The 18,053-nt window shown below is 42.4% G+C and overlaps 1 protein-coding gene across 3 annotated transcripts in view; it reads left to right on the plus strand.

Annotated features, from left to right (window-relative positions):
• The window catches only part of UTRN (utrophin), a 366,839-nt gene that overhangs the window by 22,450 nt on the left and 326,336 nt on the right, over window positions 1-18,053 (plus strand). For 2 of the 3 annotated variants that reach the window (XM_084513506.1, XM_084513508.1), the window contains exon 1: window positions 8,206-8,337. The exons of the other annotated variant lie outside the window; for it this stretch is intronic. In XM_084513506.1, coding sequence (XP_084369632.1) covers window positions 8,244-8,337 — 94 coding nt within the window. In that variant the 5' untranslated portion in view covers window positions 8,206-8,243. Of the gene's footprint in view, window positions 1-8,205; window positions 8,338-18,053 lie in introns of those variants that run through there. 3 annotated transcript variants of the gene reach the window in all.

Genomic DNA, 18,053 nt, shown 5'->3' on the forward strand with positions numbered 1-18,053 from the left:
GCTGAATGGAGTGAGGGTCCTGAGCATGCAAAGCGGTACATGGTATTTATATACAGAGCCATGATCACACCTGCTTTGTGTAAAACCTTTCTCCAGAGTTACTCATGTATTGATTACTCATGTGCTAATAGTTGTTAGTATGAATATATTCCCTATATGCACGTATTTTGAAATACATTAAAGCTATCAGTGTAGAATATTATTCCCTTCCTCCCCCTTTGAATTTAAAGGCTTCAGCTTCAAAATGCTTTTGTTAAAGTAACGTACAGTTCTTTTTAACCTGTTGTAAGGTTGTTCAAGTAAACACCATGTGGCTTCATAACAAATCACACAAAATGGGTGAGAGAGGGGGAATGAAGAGCAGAAAAGCTGGTGTTAAGGTGAGTGATGAGAATGAGCACGTGCCTGCTCACACCATAGGTTTAAGGCATGATGCTTCACTAGGTGACCGATAACGGTGTCACTGTAGCATCAGCATCTTTCAACCCTTAAAGTAGTTTAAAATCAGGAATTACACATATATTTTTGACACGGGATATTTAAGAGAGTGCTGTGTTGCATCACAGTAATTCTGAAGCAGAAATTGTTTGGGGACTTTGCTTTTCAGGCTTTTGGAAATGTGTGATTTGCAGGACTTACACGGGAGGACTTCCTGAAGCTTACAGTACCTGTGGCAGTATCTCAAGGTTTGCACGTAATTTAAGCTTTAAGTTCAAGTAATGCTTGGTTGTGCTGATGACAAAAACCATACAGGTGACAGGAGTAGCAGTGTCCAAGCATCGCTGTCCTTGCGAGAGGTACAGGTGGAGTTTCTGGGACGGGTGCTGAGTGACTGCAGGCTAACTCCTGCGTGGCAGTGCTGGCTTTGCTTATAAGGTTTCTGCAAATTTTATTATGATTTCTTAGTGGGTGGTGGCATGTGGAGAATAAAAGAATGCAATCCTTCTGTCCAGTGGAGCTTTGGTAATTACTCCTCCACACACTTGAGCTCGAATAGCTGAGCCTGTTGTTTTCCGTCTGACCTGACAGAAGCCTGCAAAGGATATGCACAGAGAGCTTGCTGGTAATCCTTGAAAACAAGTGAGGATGGGAACACGCAGCCTTTTGTTGGCTTGCAGAATGGAATCCCTTATTGTCCCTTAGCTGCCTGCCCCTGCCCAGTCCTCCTCCCACCATGTTTCTGCTCTGGGTGTGGTTTGTGTGGTGGGGAGATAGGAGGGGTGCCTGCTGGCCTGGCTGTCACTTAGCTCCTCAGCTGGTGTGCAGGATGGGACAGTCCCTGGCTGCTTGGGAGCACAAGCACGGGGCCTGAGGCAGACTACTGTGTTGGGAAAGGATGCACATCTGTCCTCATGGCTGCCAGATCTCTGCCTGTGACTGTGTGTGTCCAGGAACCTCCAGAGAAGCTGTTCTGTCTTGCTTATCATTGAGCATCATTTAACTATTGGGACAAATGAGCAAGAGGTATAGTAAGATTGCAGTTAGCTGGAGGATTTACAGAAGGTTGAGGTGGAGCACACGATTTGTGTGTGGTGGTGTGTGTTTTTTGTGGAAAAGGAGTCTCAGGAAAGGAAAGTCTCACTGTGTGCAGTGTAGCTGTGCTGGTTCCTGTGCACCCCGTGCAGCCCGCCTGCCCTGAGCCAAGGAGGCATGCAGTTGCTCTGTTTGTTTATTTACTCAGATAACAGCAGTGTTATTCCAGGAGGAGGAGGGAGGCTTTCATGGGACCCTTGGCAGGAGGCAGTTTCCTCTGCTGGAGAGAGGAGAGCTCATCTGGAGATGTGTTTGTTTGCTGGTATTAACTCTGTTCTCTGCAGTTGTAGTGAAAAATGATGAAAAAGATGAAGTCCGGTAAGCATAAACAAGCCAGACTTCTCATATGAGTTTGTCCAAGCGTGCTAATGGACAAGAAGCTGCTTGGAGGAGGGCTGTCCCTGAGCTGCCTGCAGTCACCCATATATATAACTGCAGTGAGCAGATGTCTTTTTGCTTAGTCCTGTGGTGCCACTGATGGTTTCTTACTGGCTCTTAGCTTTCTCAACTAAGACAGCCTGTTTAGTTCGGGGAGCTCTCTGCAACACTCCTGCTGTTCAGTGATGGACCGGGAGGGCTGAGGGCTGCAAATGGCTTCCGGCATTTCTGCGGATCCCTCCTTTCCTGGGTAACACAACTTCCCATCCAAGCCTGGTCGCTGTGGGAAGTCTGAAGCACTTCAGCAGCAGTTGCTGCAGAAGACAGAACAGCTCTGTGAGGTGCTGTCCTTCCCTTTGCTCTGTGTGGCTTTTCTTTTTGGAAGAGGATGAATAAAATCCATTGTTGCACATGGGGAGGGAAGTAGAGCACCTGGGTGGGAGAAATGTCATGCTAATTCTACAAAGATGGATAATAAACATGTATTCTTTTGGTAGTTGTGACAATAGAAAAATAAATGTTGTGTGCTCTAACTGGTACAGCTGAAGAGTTAATGTCTCACAGGGTGCTATTTGATCACCCAAGTGTCATTGCAGGGCATAAAAATAAAAACATCCACCTTCTGGATGCTTGATGCTGCAGTTACTCAGGGCACTTGCTAGCCACCATCCCCTCAATCATCACTGTGACTGTACCACTGTGGAAATGCGCTTGTGATAAATCTAAGAGTGATCATCTTCCCTCCTTCATCCCCAGCAGCAGGAGGTTGGGCAGCATGGCTTTGCTTTCAGGATAAAGGCAGCATTAGCTGGTAGAGGCTTCCTTAGCTGAGGGTGCCTTGACAAACAGAGGGCCGTGGGCTTGCACGTGCTCCAGAAGTGCTCCCCAGCCTTCCTCCTGTGCACTCCTTGCCCTCTGCCTTCCCTGAGGTGAAACCCAGCACCTTAGCACTGCTTTTTTTCTGGGGAGAGCTTGGTCATATTTAGGGACTTGTTCAGTTGGAAGGGACATTCAAATACCACCTAGCCCACCTCAGAGCTGCCTGCCCACCTCAGAGCTGCCCAAAGGTTGAGGCATATTATTGAGGGTGTTATCCAAATGCTTCTGAACACTGACAGGAGTGGGATGGTTGCTCCCCCTGGCTTAGCAAGGTCTGATGCTGCTCAGAGTGCACATATATGCATATAGTGTGTGTGTGTGGGTACATGTACATTGCTTCTAGTGCTTTTAGCCATGCACATGCCTGGAGGCTTTGGAGTACTCTTGTTTAATTTTATGCTGCTGATGGGACTGTTCTGAGAGTATTCTCTATCCTGGTGTTCATCTTGGCCAGCATTTCTTACCAGAACTATGCTTAACTGGACCAGAACTACGTTCTGGACCAGCATGGGTACCTATGGAAGTCTGCTGAAAATAAAACCAACCCACATAACTGTGGTTAAGAATGAAATCTTGCAGGTTTGTCATTCTTCCAGCCCACGTTTGCTAAATTGAAAACAATGTATCAAAAGATGCTTTCTATTGAAAAATCCCCATGAAATTCAGAAGAAAGTTTTGAGATGTTTCTGTTCTCGGAGGCGGAAACTGGCATTTACAAAACAAGACGCCGTCCTGTGACGGTGGCCAGCAGGCACAGGGGTCCTGCTGAAATACACATTGTGCCCCGGTGTAGTTTTATAAAGGTGCCTACAAATGAGCAGGAGCCTTTTTTTCAGGAGTGCTCAGCATTTGAAATGACAAATAAAACGTGGCAGGCAGCTGTGCCTCCTGTTGGACCTCCCCCGGCTCCTCTGGTGCTGCTGGGAGCAGAGGAGGCTCCGGGTGCTCTGTGGAAGGGTGGTGCTGCTTAAGTTTCCCAGGTATGACTGCAGTGTAACCAACACGTCCTGCAGACTGATGTGCTCCAGAAATTTAACCGAGTTTACATTTGAAATGTTCCCTTCGGTGTCTGTACACGAGAATAAAGGACACTTGCCTCCATGCCGCCTGCCCTCCCCCAGATAAGAGTAACTAAAATTGGGGATGTCACACTTTATCTATAATTTCTGGTATTTCCTTCTGCAAGATGAGCCAGTTGGTTAGCTGCAGCAGCCACATGAGTGCTATTTCACAAGGGCACCATGTGTCAAGCCCAATATTACTAAAACACTGCGTGCTGGAAGTGTTTGGTGTTGGAGCCATCCGTGTGAGTGCTGTGATGGTATCAGCACGTTATCTTTACCGTGGTGCTCTAACAGCTGCAATACTCAAAACCTTGTTCCTTTTCCACAGTAGTGAGGCCAGTCCTAGTTCCGGTGCTGCAAACTCCACGTTCAACACAGTGCTTCATGCTGCCATGAACCTGCTGTGCAAAAGGGGCTGCAACTGAGATGCTAAGCACTCTTCATTACCCATCTGATGTTGCTGTTGCTGTCGGCTTCCTGGGAGTAGAGGTTAAACTAATTACTAGTTTCCATCAAGATGCACTCAAAACATTGCTTTCTGTTTAAGTTCCTGTCATTGCCTTTTCAGCATCCTTCTCTTTAGCATTGTCCTCTAAGCTCTCTTATTTGCTCACTGAAGATCCAGCATTGGGTGGTCTGCTAATTCAAAACATGTTTGTCAGGCCAGTGGAAAAAAAAGTCTCATGTTGTGGTGAAATAAAACATCCCGAACAAAATTATGGGGTGTTAATGTCACACAGCATGAGGAATGCTCAACTAGAAGCTTATTATAGCAGCATTAGGAGGGGTAGGGCTGGAGAGGTAGCTCAGAAACCCTGCAGAAGCGTGCTGTGTCTCTAGGAAGGAGAAAAGTTCTTGGCTCTCTTGCGACAGAGTTCCTCCTTCACTTTCCTTCTCTGTATTTTCTTGTTCTGCCCATAAGAAATCCTGACAGTTTTTTCCCTCTTTTCCTCCTCCATAAAACCAGCCTTTTCTTGCAGACATGTCTGGAAGGGTGGAAGTTCAGAGAAGTGTTAACCAGGCCCTGCTTGGAACAAAGCTGGGAGGAGGGAGGCCGTGAAAACAAAGCCAATTTCCTCTTCTCCACGTCAAGGCATTCAAGGCTCTTTGGAAGGCTCCCCAGAACCAGATGGCAAGGAAGAAATGGAAACCAATCTCATTCTAGACAACTGTATTGCTTACGGGGAATTTTTGTAATTAAAGGATGTTGTCCTCTGCTCCAATTATTGCATGCAACTGTGAACTTGAATTTCACTGTGAATCTGGTGCTGACTTTGCTGGGGTGGCATGGAGAAGTGGTCTTGGGTATTTCCGAGCTCACCTTCAAATGAATTTATGAAATTCTTTTTTTCCCTCCCTCTCTTCTTTCCCCCCTTGTGCCTTCTCTCTTCTGCTTTCCTGCTGCATAGACCGGGCTGTTAATGTGTAGTATTTCATGTGTGACGTGTGGCATTCAGGCCTTCTCTTCTGCAAGGTCTGAGTCGCCATCTGAGCTGCAATTCTGAAAACTGTCAAAGTTAACTTATCTTGTGTTGAGCCTAGGCTTATTTTTCTCCCATGTTTTGTAATACTCGGGTAAGCATAAAAGCATGTGATTTCTCCCTACTAGACTTTTGTTTAGGCTTGACTCTACATTTTACTTCTTCCTGTAGTTTCAGCTGGTCTGTTTGGCTGGTCTTTTTTATCTTACATGACGATAAGAAGACTAGGCAGACAGCCAGCTGCTGTTGAACTATAATAGAGTCGGTGGTATGTACAAAATTTGATTACTGCTGTCAACACCAGAGTGAATAAAAGAGAGCACATACTCTAGGCAGAGAACTGCTAAATAAATGGCCTATTGAATTCAGTAGTAGTAGGAATAGGCCATCTCCTAATGAATGAAGTGTTTTATGGAGAGTGTGTGTGTGAGTGTGTTGAACTCTTGAGTTTGTTTAGGAAAACAAAACAAAAAAACAAAACTCTTTTGCCTTCTTCTAAGATTGCTTTCCCGAAAAGCTCCTATTTCTTTCTTGCTTATCGCCTCTTATGGTTAACGCATGGATTTCACACCCAATACTTCAGCCTTTGGCAGAGGCTGTAACCTCATGTTTTAAAAAGCATCTTAAAAAAAAAATAACAAAAAAATTGCCATCCTAAAGCTAACTTCTTTGTCTGTAGAATTAGTAACACGATTTCACATCAGAACCTATCTCTGTTTAGGCAAGGCGTTTTGTTTAAAATGAAGAATTTAAAACAAAACCATTCCCTCTCCGTCCCCGAATACTTTTTTTTTTTTTTTTTTTTTTTTAAGGTAATAAATATTCTCAGTGTATCTTCTTATTGAAATGTTGGATTTTTGGAATAAAACTTGCTGTTAGATTAAAGCAACTTCTCTAACATGTGGTATGTAACTTGTAGTGGCAGGCAAAGCTCCAGAGTATAAATACTTTGGAAGATCTCTGGTGAATCAGTGGCTTCCCTCAGCCCCTCTAATACCTTAATGCTGAAGCTCAACAAGTGATGGAGGCTCTGAGATGGTGTTGGTCTCACAGCCCTCGCTGGCTGCATGCCTTTTCTTTATTGAGGAGTGGGAAACCTCAGTGTTGTAATGATAGCCAACTCCTGGAACTCATGCCTATCTTTCCATCTTGGCAAGTGCCTGATGGAGAAGGTCTTGATTTGGTTTGGGCCTTGCCTGGGAGGAGGAGGCAGGGCCTGTCTGCAGTAGGTGAGATGAGGTATGGGATCAGCAGCAGGGCTCTCCTAGGAACTGCAGACCAGCCTCATCAGGACCTGAAAAAACAGAGTTGAGGGGCTGTTGGTAGTAATTCTAGCATGTGTGGATAGCTTCCTGCTAATTGTCATCGTGTGCTTGGTAGAATTGGTGATGTATCTTTCTTGTGCTTTTGAAGTGCTTTGTTACAGTAAGGTTGAGATCTGTATTTGCTATGGCAAAATAAATCATCTTTGTTTTGTTTCAAAAATAGGAATCTTAGTTTTAAAACTTTATTACCTTTTCACGTTGCTCTTGCTTGCATGGTCCACAGAAATGTTTGGATACAAAAGTCTGATTTAGCCCCATGAATGTACGATTGTCTTTGTTCACGGAAACAAAACTCTTCTTGTGTGCATTTTGCAGTCTTCAACTTTGAGGAATTCTTAAAATTGGAGGGGGGGAGGGAGCAACCCCACCCCACAAAATAAAGCAAGACTGATTCTTGCCCCAGTAAACTTAGAAAAATACTGATTTTATTTATTTACTTAAAATTTCCTCCCCTGTCCTCCCGCCGTGTCTGTCAAATATGTGATGGTGAACTGGATCATAAATAAGAGAGAAAAGCTGCAATTAGAACAGCCATCACAGCGGAGTATACCAATACAGGCAAATCAAACAGCACTTGTCTTTCTGCTGCTGAAACCAGTTCTGTGCACTGCTCTTCACTGAGTGTAACGCCTGTACTTCTGCTATATTTAACTTCCTCTTGTATTACCTTCTTGTGACTATTGGAGTTCTGTAGAGCTTAATATCCACAAATGTAAAATTTGGAATCCCATGCCTTTCAAAACTACAGGATGGAAAGTCCTCTCCATCTGATTATAAAGTTGACAACAGGATGTTGAAGGTCAAGGGATTAGATTCCCCTTCCGTACCGACGGTAAACGCAGTTTAAAGGCCCATTGTAAAATAACTCTGGTGCTGTCGTAGCCTTTTATTATTAACCTCCTGCTCTGGTAGGCTGGGGTCCGTCTTGTTTGGAATCACTGCACAGTGGAAACTGCATACCTAGTCACAGTTTGTGATTCTTGCATCCACACGGAGGTTATCTGTGGGACTTTTTATGCTGAAATCTGGCATTAAAGTCTTCCTGTGATCCCTTGAAGTACCATTAGATGACATGGCTGCTCACCTTGCAGACTGGTTCTGGTTTCATGTCCTATCAAGCACGTGGGGAAAAAAGTGTTACGGAAATATTGCGTGCTTCTTGTGAAGTAAATGCTAAAAATATTTAGGGTTCTTAAAATAAGTATTTTTGAGCAGACGGGTTGAACAGAAAAGGAAAATTGCCACCTTCTTTCCTGTTTTCTGCACGTAGGACGTGACTTGTCAGTGCTTGAAAGCTGGAGTGTTCTTCTGTTTTCATAAGGAATAGCAAAGTGGTGTGTTCATCTCTTTTTGAGGAGAAATACCTTAATTCACTTGAAACTTGTTACTTGTTTATATGTAGCCTTTAGAAAGGTTTGTTTCCTGGATGGTTTCAGTCACGGTGTGGCTGAATGTGTCAAACCCTCTGAGGGAAACCAACGCTTCCCTCCCCCTCGAATCCCGGCATGCAGTTCTGGTGCGGGTGTTAGTGTGCACTTCCTCTCCATCTTCACTTTCCTGTTTTTCAAAGACCGAGCTTGATCATGAGTGTTCAAACAGCCAAAAAGGTTGCGTGGAAAAAGTACAAGGTTGCTGTGCCTCGGGACACTGACACACAGACCTGTTATCCCCCGCTGGGTGAGTGCATGTTTAAGTGTATTTTCAGAGCTCCGTGGATGAAAGGATCCAGCCACCAGGGTCTGTTCTTATCTTCTGTACAAGCTACTTTGACCAATTTAGCTCAAGTTTGCTGAATCTGACAGGAGCAGGTAGTCGAAGGCATGGCAGGAAACGGTACAAGGGGAAGAGTCCTTACAGTCTGTTTTGTTTCTGTGGCACTGCTCCACTGCGAGCACTGGGAGACCTGTGCCTGCTCCGCACCTACTGCTGCAGGACTTGCTTTGTAACGCTCGGTGTTCCCTTTCACGTATAAGATGCTGACTGTCGTGGTGTAAGTCTTAATGCAGTTCTCTTTAAGTGAAAGTCTCAATACCCCTGCTTTTCTTAACTTACATGATGTTATGGTGATTTTAGTATTCAATGGTATTTTTTTATTCTCTATAACTCTGCTTACTGTGTTTTTTGGGACTTCCATACTTAAAACAGTTCCTTCAACCCTTTTTTTTCAGTTTAACTTTAACTTTGGTGATGCCTCCAAGGATCTATATAATCTCTCTCTCTCTCTCTCTCTCTATTTTTTTTTTTTTGGGGGGGGGGGTGCTTTGGAGCAAAAGAAATTGGTGATGTTTCTCTTTCCTGGTCTTTTTGCCATCCTGCTTTGGGGCAGAATGGGAAATATGCTCTTGAGATGCAGTAATTGACAGATGGGAGCTGATTATTTTGTGAATTGTTGTCAGAACTTTGCCGGTACAGAATTGACCAACCCACAGAGAACTTGGTCCATTTCATTTGACTTGACTTCTGGCATGACATATGTACGTATGTAAATATGTATATATATATGTGTGTTTGTTCGAAAGCTGGAGTCTGGCTATGGCTTTATGCAGCAGGAAAAGCAATGTCTTAAGATATAGCAGCAGAATGTCTACTTTTAAATAAATAAAACGATGGGCTGAGATTCTGGTCTTACGTGTGCTTGCAGTTAGAACAATGAAGTGTGTTTGGATGTATGCCAGTTGGGTTGAGATCAGGAGCTATTCTCTCATGGCCCAATCTGAACTTCTAGAACTGAAAAAAATGTGAAAACTCCATAACTTGGGTGGAGTTCCTTTGGACAGTGAATCTAGAGAGCTTGTTACATTACAGGTTAGAGAGATCTGGTGTTCTTCAGAATCTCCATATATTCAACCTGCTAATGAGGTACAACTTTAGTTGATTAGTTTTGTATGCAGATAAGATAGTGATGTTTGCGTGCTAGGCTAGTGTAAAACTCCAAGGTAAAGAGATGTCTGCTGTTTTTTTCCCATGCTTTATATGCTCGAGCAGGCAGTGCTTAGTGACTGTTTCTTAAGGCCAATGTACCTCCCTGTGAGCCCCCTGTTTTTAAAAGCATGTATGTTGTGGCTGCTATATTGCAATTATATCTTTATATATAATTTAAAAGTGTATATTTTTATATAAATAAAATATATTTGCAGTCAAACATTTTTTTTTTTTCTAAGAAAATCCCTATACTGTAGTGGTTCAGAACTTTCCATAAAGCGTGGGACTGTAGACCTGCTTTCTGGGACAGTGATGTTCTTGAATTCGGTCATCTGCTCATTCTCAAACACTTTTTTCACTCTGTATTTGGAGCACTCGATAGACTTGTGTGTTTGGACAATTGAATTAAAAATGAACGGAGAAGAAGAGAGCAAAATAATATGAAAAAAGGTAGAAGGTGAGATGTGTGGAAGCAACTTGGAAAAAAAACTGAAAGTAAAAAGTGAAATCTCAATATGGGGCAGGGGAGAACATTTCTCCAGGTTAGAGAGGATAAATATTTTAATAAAGCAGTTCAGGAACTATATTCAAGCAGTCACTGTTTCTTCTTCATTTCCATCAATGTTCACGTAAGTCCTGAATGTAAATAACGGGGACACTTGAAGTTTAGGAGGCACCTTGTGTGCAGCTCTTTGGCTAGAAGTTAATGGGGGTTATTTGTTAGCTCGTAAATACAGTGTTGGCAGAGGTGCAGCCTTGGTCTTGCTGGTTTGTTGTTTAAATGCTGCAGATTTCCTGAACAGTAAGAAACGTGGGTGGGTGAGAATTGGTGGGGCTGGTGGCAGGGAGGCTGAAGCTCTTATCTGGTGAATTGTGTGAACGTCAATGCGTTAGTTTAGGTGAAGCCTAAATGGGTGAGAGTCTTCTGTCCTCTGGAGTCTGAACGGCATGGGAAAGAGCAGGGGAGGCTTCTCCCCTGCCTCTGACCTGATGTGGGTAAAAAGGATTGTGATTTCTCCAAGGACTCTTGAACCCATATGGGGTCTTTTTTGTGAAACGGTACTAAATGCTTTGGAGAATGGTGCAGGAAAGCCTGTAGTGAAAATTATAGCATTGTCTCTTTCAAATGAGCACGTTAAGTTGGAGATTTGGTTTGTGGCCTGAAGCATACTAAATATTAACTTCTGTAATGGGATGTCCTTATTTATAAAGGTCTAATCTCTCCTAAAAGCCTTGAAAGCTCTCAGGTCAGTGCTGGGAGTGCAGTGGCACAGGTGGGCTGCGTGGTGCCTGGCTGTGGCCAACGCTGGACCTTTATCTGAGGGGGGGAATGAGAGAAGGGCTCTCTCACTTTCTTCACCTGGCCAAGCAGGTGGTCTCTCCTGTTCATTGCCACCCAATGCCATGGGAAAGTGTTCTCCTTTTTCCCGGAAACTGTTCCAGAAAAACTGGTGGGCTAAATTGTATTTATCTATGCACACCATAGCAGTGTAGCTGCATTTCATGTGATGCTTTTTAAAACTTTTCTTCCTGCCTCAAGTGCCTTGTTGTCTAGACGACTGTCACTCCTCCATTTGTGGGGAGGTTCCTTATCTATATGAAGAAAGCAGGAAAAAGTTGCAAGTGGCGTGAAACTTTCTGAAAATGCATTGCCCTTTGGCACTGTTTCTGTAAAATACCAGCTCTGGAGGCCAATACAGCAGTCTGCAGTAATTGAATGACCTTTGTTACTGATACCTTTTTTCATACTGTTGTCAACAGAAGTAAAAGAGATCAGTTTACTTGTTATTGTATGAGCTGTTCTGGGCAGCTCCCACCCCCTTTATTTTTTATAGCAATGGGAAATAACGGCAATGACACAACTGAGGTGTTTTGCAAAGTAATAGCTTAGATGTTTTCTGCGTGTGTTTAATTGTGCATTTAGTTTCTGTTAACAGTTGGGTATCCCTTCTTGATCAATAGCCTCCCTTTGGAAATCCTAAGAGCACTAGGTTACACATTAAAAGCGTTAAAAGCTTCCTTTCAGGTGGGAAGAAGTTTGCGTTCTCACAGGATAGATGCACTGATAGCAGCTTGAAATGATTTTTATCGTGAGACTGTGAACTGTTACAACAGCAAGAATATTTGCTGTATTGTTCATGTTACTGTGAGCAGTTGCAAAGCTCTGGGTTGGTTGGTTTGCTTAGCAGAGCTGTGCTGGAGGGTCGGTTTCAAATTTGCTTTATTTAAAGCAACTCTGGCTTTTGCACACATGGAAACTGTATATTTCTTGGCAGCAGGTGATGATGAATGTGCTTTGAAATACAGTGTAGTTTTAGATGAAATGCACAAGAGCAGATAGTTTTCATATTGCATAGTCTCATTTTGAGTCTTCACGTGAACTGTTTTTAAGGCTCGGAAGGACTTTTTCTCTTAGCTCTCTCCTCTTCATATGTACATTGAATTAAGTACACATGCATACCGAAAAAGTGGAAAATATTTCTGTGTTTTCTTTCTTATAGCCCAGTCAGCTCAGTAAGCTGCAGGGGAGTTTTCTTGCAGTTGGATGCAGTCCGTGCCCCTTTGCATTGTCGGATGCAGTTGGTGCCTGTGACTCACTCTTGCCGTATGGAGAAACTGTTCCTCTCGCTAGTGAATAATCTGGTGTTGGTTCGCTTTTATGTTTTCACTGAAATGTTCTGACCCTTAACTGGAGGGCTCCATATGCTTCCTGTTCTGGTCCCTTATGAATAGGGCAGGAATTGGCAGGGATATGGTCTGCTATGTGACCTAATTTGTGTGGCGTCTGGGTGGAGTGCATTGTAACCGTCACGGAGCGAGGGGCTGAGAAAGCGAGCCGCAGTAATTCCCTCCCTGATCCTTCCCGCGGATAAACAGCGGGCTTGTTGTACAAGGGAAGGAGAGGCGTTGTCGTTTGACACTTGTTACGTGCTGAGATGAATTTTTAGCCGAAAGTTCAGACGAACAGCAAAGAAAATGGCTAAAAGATTCTCCTCTCCTAAAACTTGGAAGCAGCGGGTGTGGTGGCCGAGTTCGGGGTGGTGTGGAGCAGCAGTCTGCAACTTTCCCCTCGTGTCCCCCCGGATCAGAGCTGGCATGCAGCAGCAGTCACTGATAGCTTTTTGTAGCATTTGGCAGTTAAAAGAGCTCGCACTATCACTTCAGACGGCAGCAGCATGGTTGGATCCGTCTTTCACTAATTGTGGCTTTCATACCGCACTGATGGAATATCTCCTTTTCGTTGATGTAAAGCACCATTCAGGATTGCTTAACTACACTTGGGTGTGATTAACTTGAAATTAGGACCTGGGAAGTGCTAATTTATAGTATGTGGATGCATTATTGTGTTGTATGCCTGGAATAAAAAGTGGGCTGGGCAGATACTGGAACTGTGGCCATGTTAGTAAAAAATCACGTATTTCCAGGAAACTATTTGAAAGTGGAATATTAAAAAATATTTTTATTTAGCTGAGACTAACTTCATAAAGAGTGTGTGATGATCAGGCAGGTCCTGTCCGAGTCTTTCTCCTGTGTTGGTGACTGACTGGTCCAAACCCAGCACTTCTGTGGGATTAACTGAGCTGCACGTCCATCCTCACTCACACTGATGCTTCAAGACTACCTTCCTAAGGCAGAAAGAGATTCATGCTGTGTGTGTGTTTGTTTGTTTTTGAGTTGGTGAAGCCAATCCTGTAATACTGTTTACTTTATTTTTTTCAGATGTGTATTTCTAGTCCAGGAAAAGTATAGCTCAATCACTTTCAGCTTCAGATTGTTTTAAAAGGTTCTTAGCTGGTTTAGTGTGCTGCGACACACGGTATTTTTAAAGCAATTCACAAAACACTTTGCACACTACTGAAATCAACTTCTTGCCCCAAGCTCAGCTATAGTAAAATCAATATTTACTTGGCCTGTGTGACCGAAGTCTTTTTATATATGAGGAAAATATTTACTTCCACTGCTGTTTTTAAGGTAGCAAAGAGATGATAGTGTGTATTTTCTGAAAGTAGAACAATAGATCCCTCTAAATAAAGGACCAATGAAACCATATTATCTTTCATAGAGCCAGTCTCTATGTAGATTTTTGCAAATTTCTGTCAGGCACACCACTTTCTAAAAAAAAATAAATAGCTTTTGCTTATCCACGTATAACCCAAAAAGCAAATAAATATGATTATATTTCAACAACTAAAAATATCATAAGCCTGGAGTCGAATATCTGAAAACTAATCATTGTAACTAAATAACATTCATTTTCTTTTCCCTGATTTTCTATAATGTAGGTTTTGCTTTGTATTTTTCAACCAAATAATTTGCTACTAAATTTTGTTGTAGTTTTCCTTTCAATGAAAGAATGTTATAAGCTTCAGTTTCCTTATGACAGATTAAGATAGAAGACCATACTCTGGAATTTTTAGCACTTTGTAAAAGAAAGGCAAAAAATGCTGTCAGTTGATGCCTCACCATCATCCCTGTATCTGTTTTCTTAAAATCTCATGTCAGCATTCCTTATCTAATCTACAAAAAGTAGCTTAAAAAAAAGTTCCAAGTGGGGGTTATACAGATAACTTTCTTGTGGGGACATGCCTCAACCTTTTGTTTGGCAACCTTGAGTCTCTCACAATGACCAAGCTTATTTGACAGTGTCCTGGTTTCAGTTTAATAAATGAGAGAATATTATTGATGAACGTCAGTATCAAATGATGGCTTATTCGTAGTGTACTTTGTGGTAATAAAGAAGCAGTAAATGCTCTGTACAGTTACAGAAGCAAGTTTTATTTTATTTTTTTTTTGACCTGTAGGCAGAGCTGATCATACCAAAGTTAACATTAGTAACAAGAGTTGCAAGTGATAACATTAAGGCAGGATTATACCAATTGCATTGCACCTCTGACATTTTTAGTTAGTCTGATGTGGTTTTATTTTTGTCTTTAGTGTAACCAAGCAGTATATTCTTGAAAATAATCAGTCTGTTATAAAAGTAATTATTTTAACCAAGTCTTTTTTACTGGTATTGCAATTGAAAGAGAAAGCAAAACATTGCTGGCCAAATAAGATACATAGTCATCTTGTGATATTTCACTTTGGCAATGGATGAATATCAGAAATCAGCGCTGTTTAATTCATTGCTAGGATCAAATGATTTATGGGAATGACAGTGTGCAATACTGTAATGCACTTTGCGTGTAGAACATCCATCTTTTTTTTTAAACTTCCTTAACAATAAAAACATCTTCAAGAGTGGTATCCTGAAGAGTTGAGCTGAAATTATTTTATGGCCAGGTAAACCGTCATGCTATCTTATCTGACATTCTTCCCTGAGCTATGGAGAAACATTTTTCTGCATAAATAGCAGTAAGGATGCCTTGCAGCAGTTGATGCTGTCTTTATTAACTGCAAAACGGCTTTGTTGTTCCACCCTGTTGTGAGTGGACCTCGGCCAGCAGCTATGCACCCACCCTGCCGTGCTCTTGCTCACTCTCCTCAACAAGACTGGGGGAGGAGAAAGATGGAAAAGCTTGTGCGTTGAGATATCAACAAGGAGATAGCTTGACAGTTACCATTGTAGACAAAGTAGACTTGAAGAAAATTGATTTAATTCATTGCTAATTAAAATAGGGTTGGATGATGAGGAAAAAAAAACAACAAATAAAATGCCCTCTCCCTACCTCCCTACTTCTTCCCAGGCTCAACTTTGCTCCGCTCTTTCCCTCTTGTCTTCTCTTCTCTCTGAGCAGTCCAGGGCGATGTGAAAAGGTTGGGATGCATCACTCCATAGCAGTTCCTCACACTGTCCCCTACTCCAGTTGGGGTTCCTCCCACGGGATGCAGTCCTTCAGCAAATGGCCACCACGTCCTGTGTGAGGACCTCCCATGCAGGCAGCCAGCCAGCTCCACCATGGTCTTCTACATGGACTGCAGGGGAACTTCTACTTCAGCACCTGGAGCACCTCCTGCCCTCTTTCACTGGCCTTGCTGTCCTTGGGGTGGTTTCTCACACTATATTCCTCACTCCTTTCTGTGCCTGGCAGTGTACGCTTTCTTAAATACCTTTCCCAGGTGCTCTGCCATGTTGTCTGCTGCGCCCAGCCGTGCCCTGCGGTGGGGCTGTTGGGGCTGTGTCCTGAACAGCACCTGCACCCCAGAGCATGCAGTCACTTCTTAGGGAGTATGGCTTGGGTTGCAGGTGTGAAGGACATAAGCATGGCTTGGATATGACCCCTGACCATAGTCTCATTCTGCTATGATGTGGGCCCAGAGCAGTTTTTCCTCATGCCTGTAATAGTTACAGGGAGCAAAATCCTGTTCAGGCACTCAGCCTGATGGCATACCAGGTAATGACAGCTGTGCGCCTTCTAGGTAGGAGAGAGCTCTCCTGGAAATTCATCTTCCTTACATTTCAGTGGCAAATGGAGTCCGTAGCACATGCTTTCTAAGAAGTTTTAACATTTTATTTAAATATATAATCAGCAGTGCAGATGTAGCAGCCTCAACTCCAGTGCACAGATTAAACTTGGTGTGCTTCTTTCCAAATAAGACACAAATGTTTGGGAATTATAGCGTAAATATTAAATTAATCTGGAGACATACACAACTCCTAAGCTTTCATTCCAGAACACTTTCAAGTTTGCATGCAGAGTAGGGAGAGTGGGTCCTGGGGCAGCACCTCTGAACAGTGCCTGGATCAGGTTAGCAGCAGCTGGGTGCATCCCAGTGAAGTTAAAGCAGAAATCTCCTTTTCCACTTCAGACGTAGCTCCTGTGCAGTGTAAAAATGAGCTGTATTTTATGTTAGTGCTTTTGCAGGCTCTTCATTTTGACATAGCGTGTACAGACGTTTGTGGCATGTGTGTAGAAGTCTTTTTGTGTCTGCTTTTGACAGTGGCTGCTCCTGTTAAAAACAACTTTTTGGTTGATAGTGAACTTCTAAGCAATGCTCATTTGGATATTTGATATTAAGAGTCTTTCTTTTAATGTATTATGGGAAGTAGATCAGTGGGAATGAAAAAGCCTGCTTGTTTTAATCATGTCATTAAATATAATTGTTTTTTATTTGTGAGAAAAGCTGTTTTTTCTTGGCAGCTGTATATGGTCAACCCTTAGCAAGAGCATAAGTTTAAAAACCTGTGGCCCGAAAGTTTCCAGATGGTTTTAAAAAATAAAAAAGGGCTCTTGCTCTGAAATAAACTTCAATAGATTTGACAATAATTCAAAATATGATTTAGCAAATATGAAAACGATTTAGAAAAATACTAATACTGGTGGGGGAAGTGGTTGGCTGATACTTAATGTTTCCATGTACTTTCTTTTATGATGTGCGATTCTAAAAACCAATGCAAACAAAACCTATTTGGAGGCAAGCAGACTTGTATTAAGTATTTGCAGCATGTTGGAAACAGTAGCTGCTAAACAGGCAAAATGTTCTGCTGTTCTGTTTAAACACTATATTGTTATTTTTAATGGTATCAACTGAAGTAGCCTGCAGGAACAGTACGACTGGTTTACAGCCAGCATATACTGAAGAAGCAGGTGCTTTCTAGCCCCTCTTGCTGACATCCTGGTTTGTCATTCCTTAATTCCTTCTCACTGCACTGTCTCTGGTCCTTACTGTGCAAAACTACATGCTTTGGAACTGGCCCTTCCTAGACCAATAGAGGATGAATTAGGTCACGGTGACAGAGCTTTTGTATTCAAATGATTGCAGTGTCCTAGCAAGTATCCTTGAACATTACACACAGTGGAGTCTTCACTGGCAAATAATTAGCTATTGTTTTGACAGCATTAAGGTGCTCTTCATCTGTAAGGTAGGGAGACTAATTGGCTAGCCTCAAAATACTCACTGTAGCCATTCAAAATAAAACAGGCAAGCATATCCATTTGTGTACACAAATTATCAGTGTCTTGAGAGTTGTTTTTTTTTTTTTTAAAAAAAACAAAAAACAAAAAACAAAAACAAAAAACACACTTTTTTTTTTTTTTGACAGTTTTGTGGTTTAAGTTGCAGCCCTACCTCAGCCACCCACCCCAATTCAATTGCAAATTGGATGTTGCACTATGAATAAATCCGGATCCACCATCATTTTCATAGTGTAGTTCATGTGAACACATTAAAGCTGATTCAAAAATGGGTAAAAGTTCTTGTAAAGTGGTCCAGTCAGCATGGTAAGCAACAGGTTTTGCGGGAAAAGTTGTATTGGCTTAGCAGTAACATTTCAAAATTCTGAGGCAACAAGATAATCTGATTGACTTGTTCTATTATTGATCGCTTTGTAGTGGAAGAGTGCTCTCTTGTTTAATAATCATGGAAACTTTTTTCCTCTATCTTTGTATATTCATTATCCACTGGTGTTTTTGTGCCAGCATAAGTGAATTATTGAGCATTTACCTTTGCAAGAAACACAAATCAAATATATGGTGGAGGAAAGAGTCAAAACAAAGTTCCAAGGTGGTGACTTATGTTGTAAGAAGTAT

The sequence above is a fragment of the Aythya ferina genome (assembly GCF_964211825.1).
Source record: "Aythya ferina genome assembly, chromosome: 3".
NCBI lineage: Eukaryota > Metazoa > Chordata > Aves > Anseriformes > Anatidae > Aythya > Aythya ferina.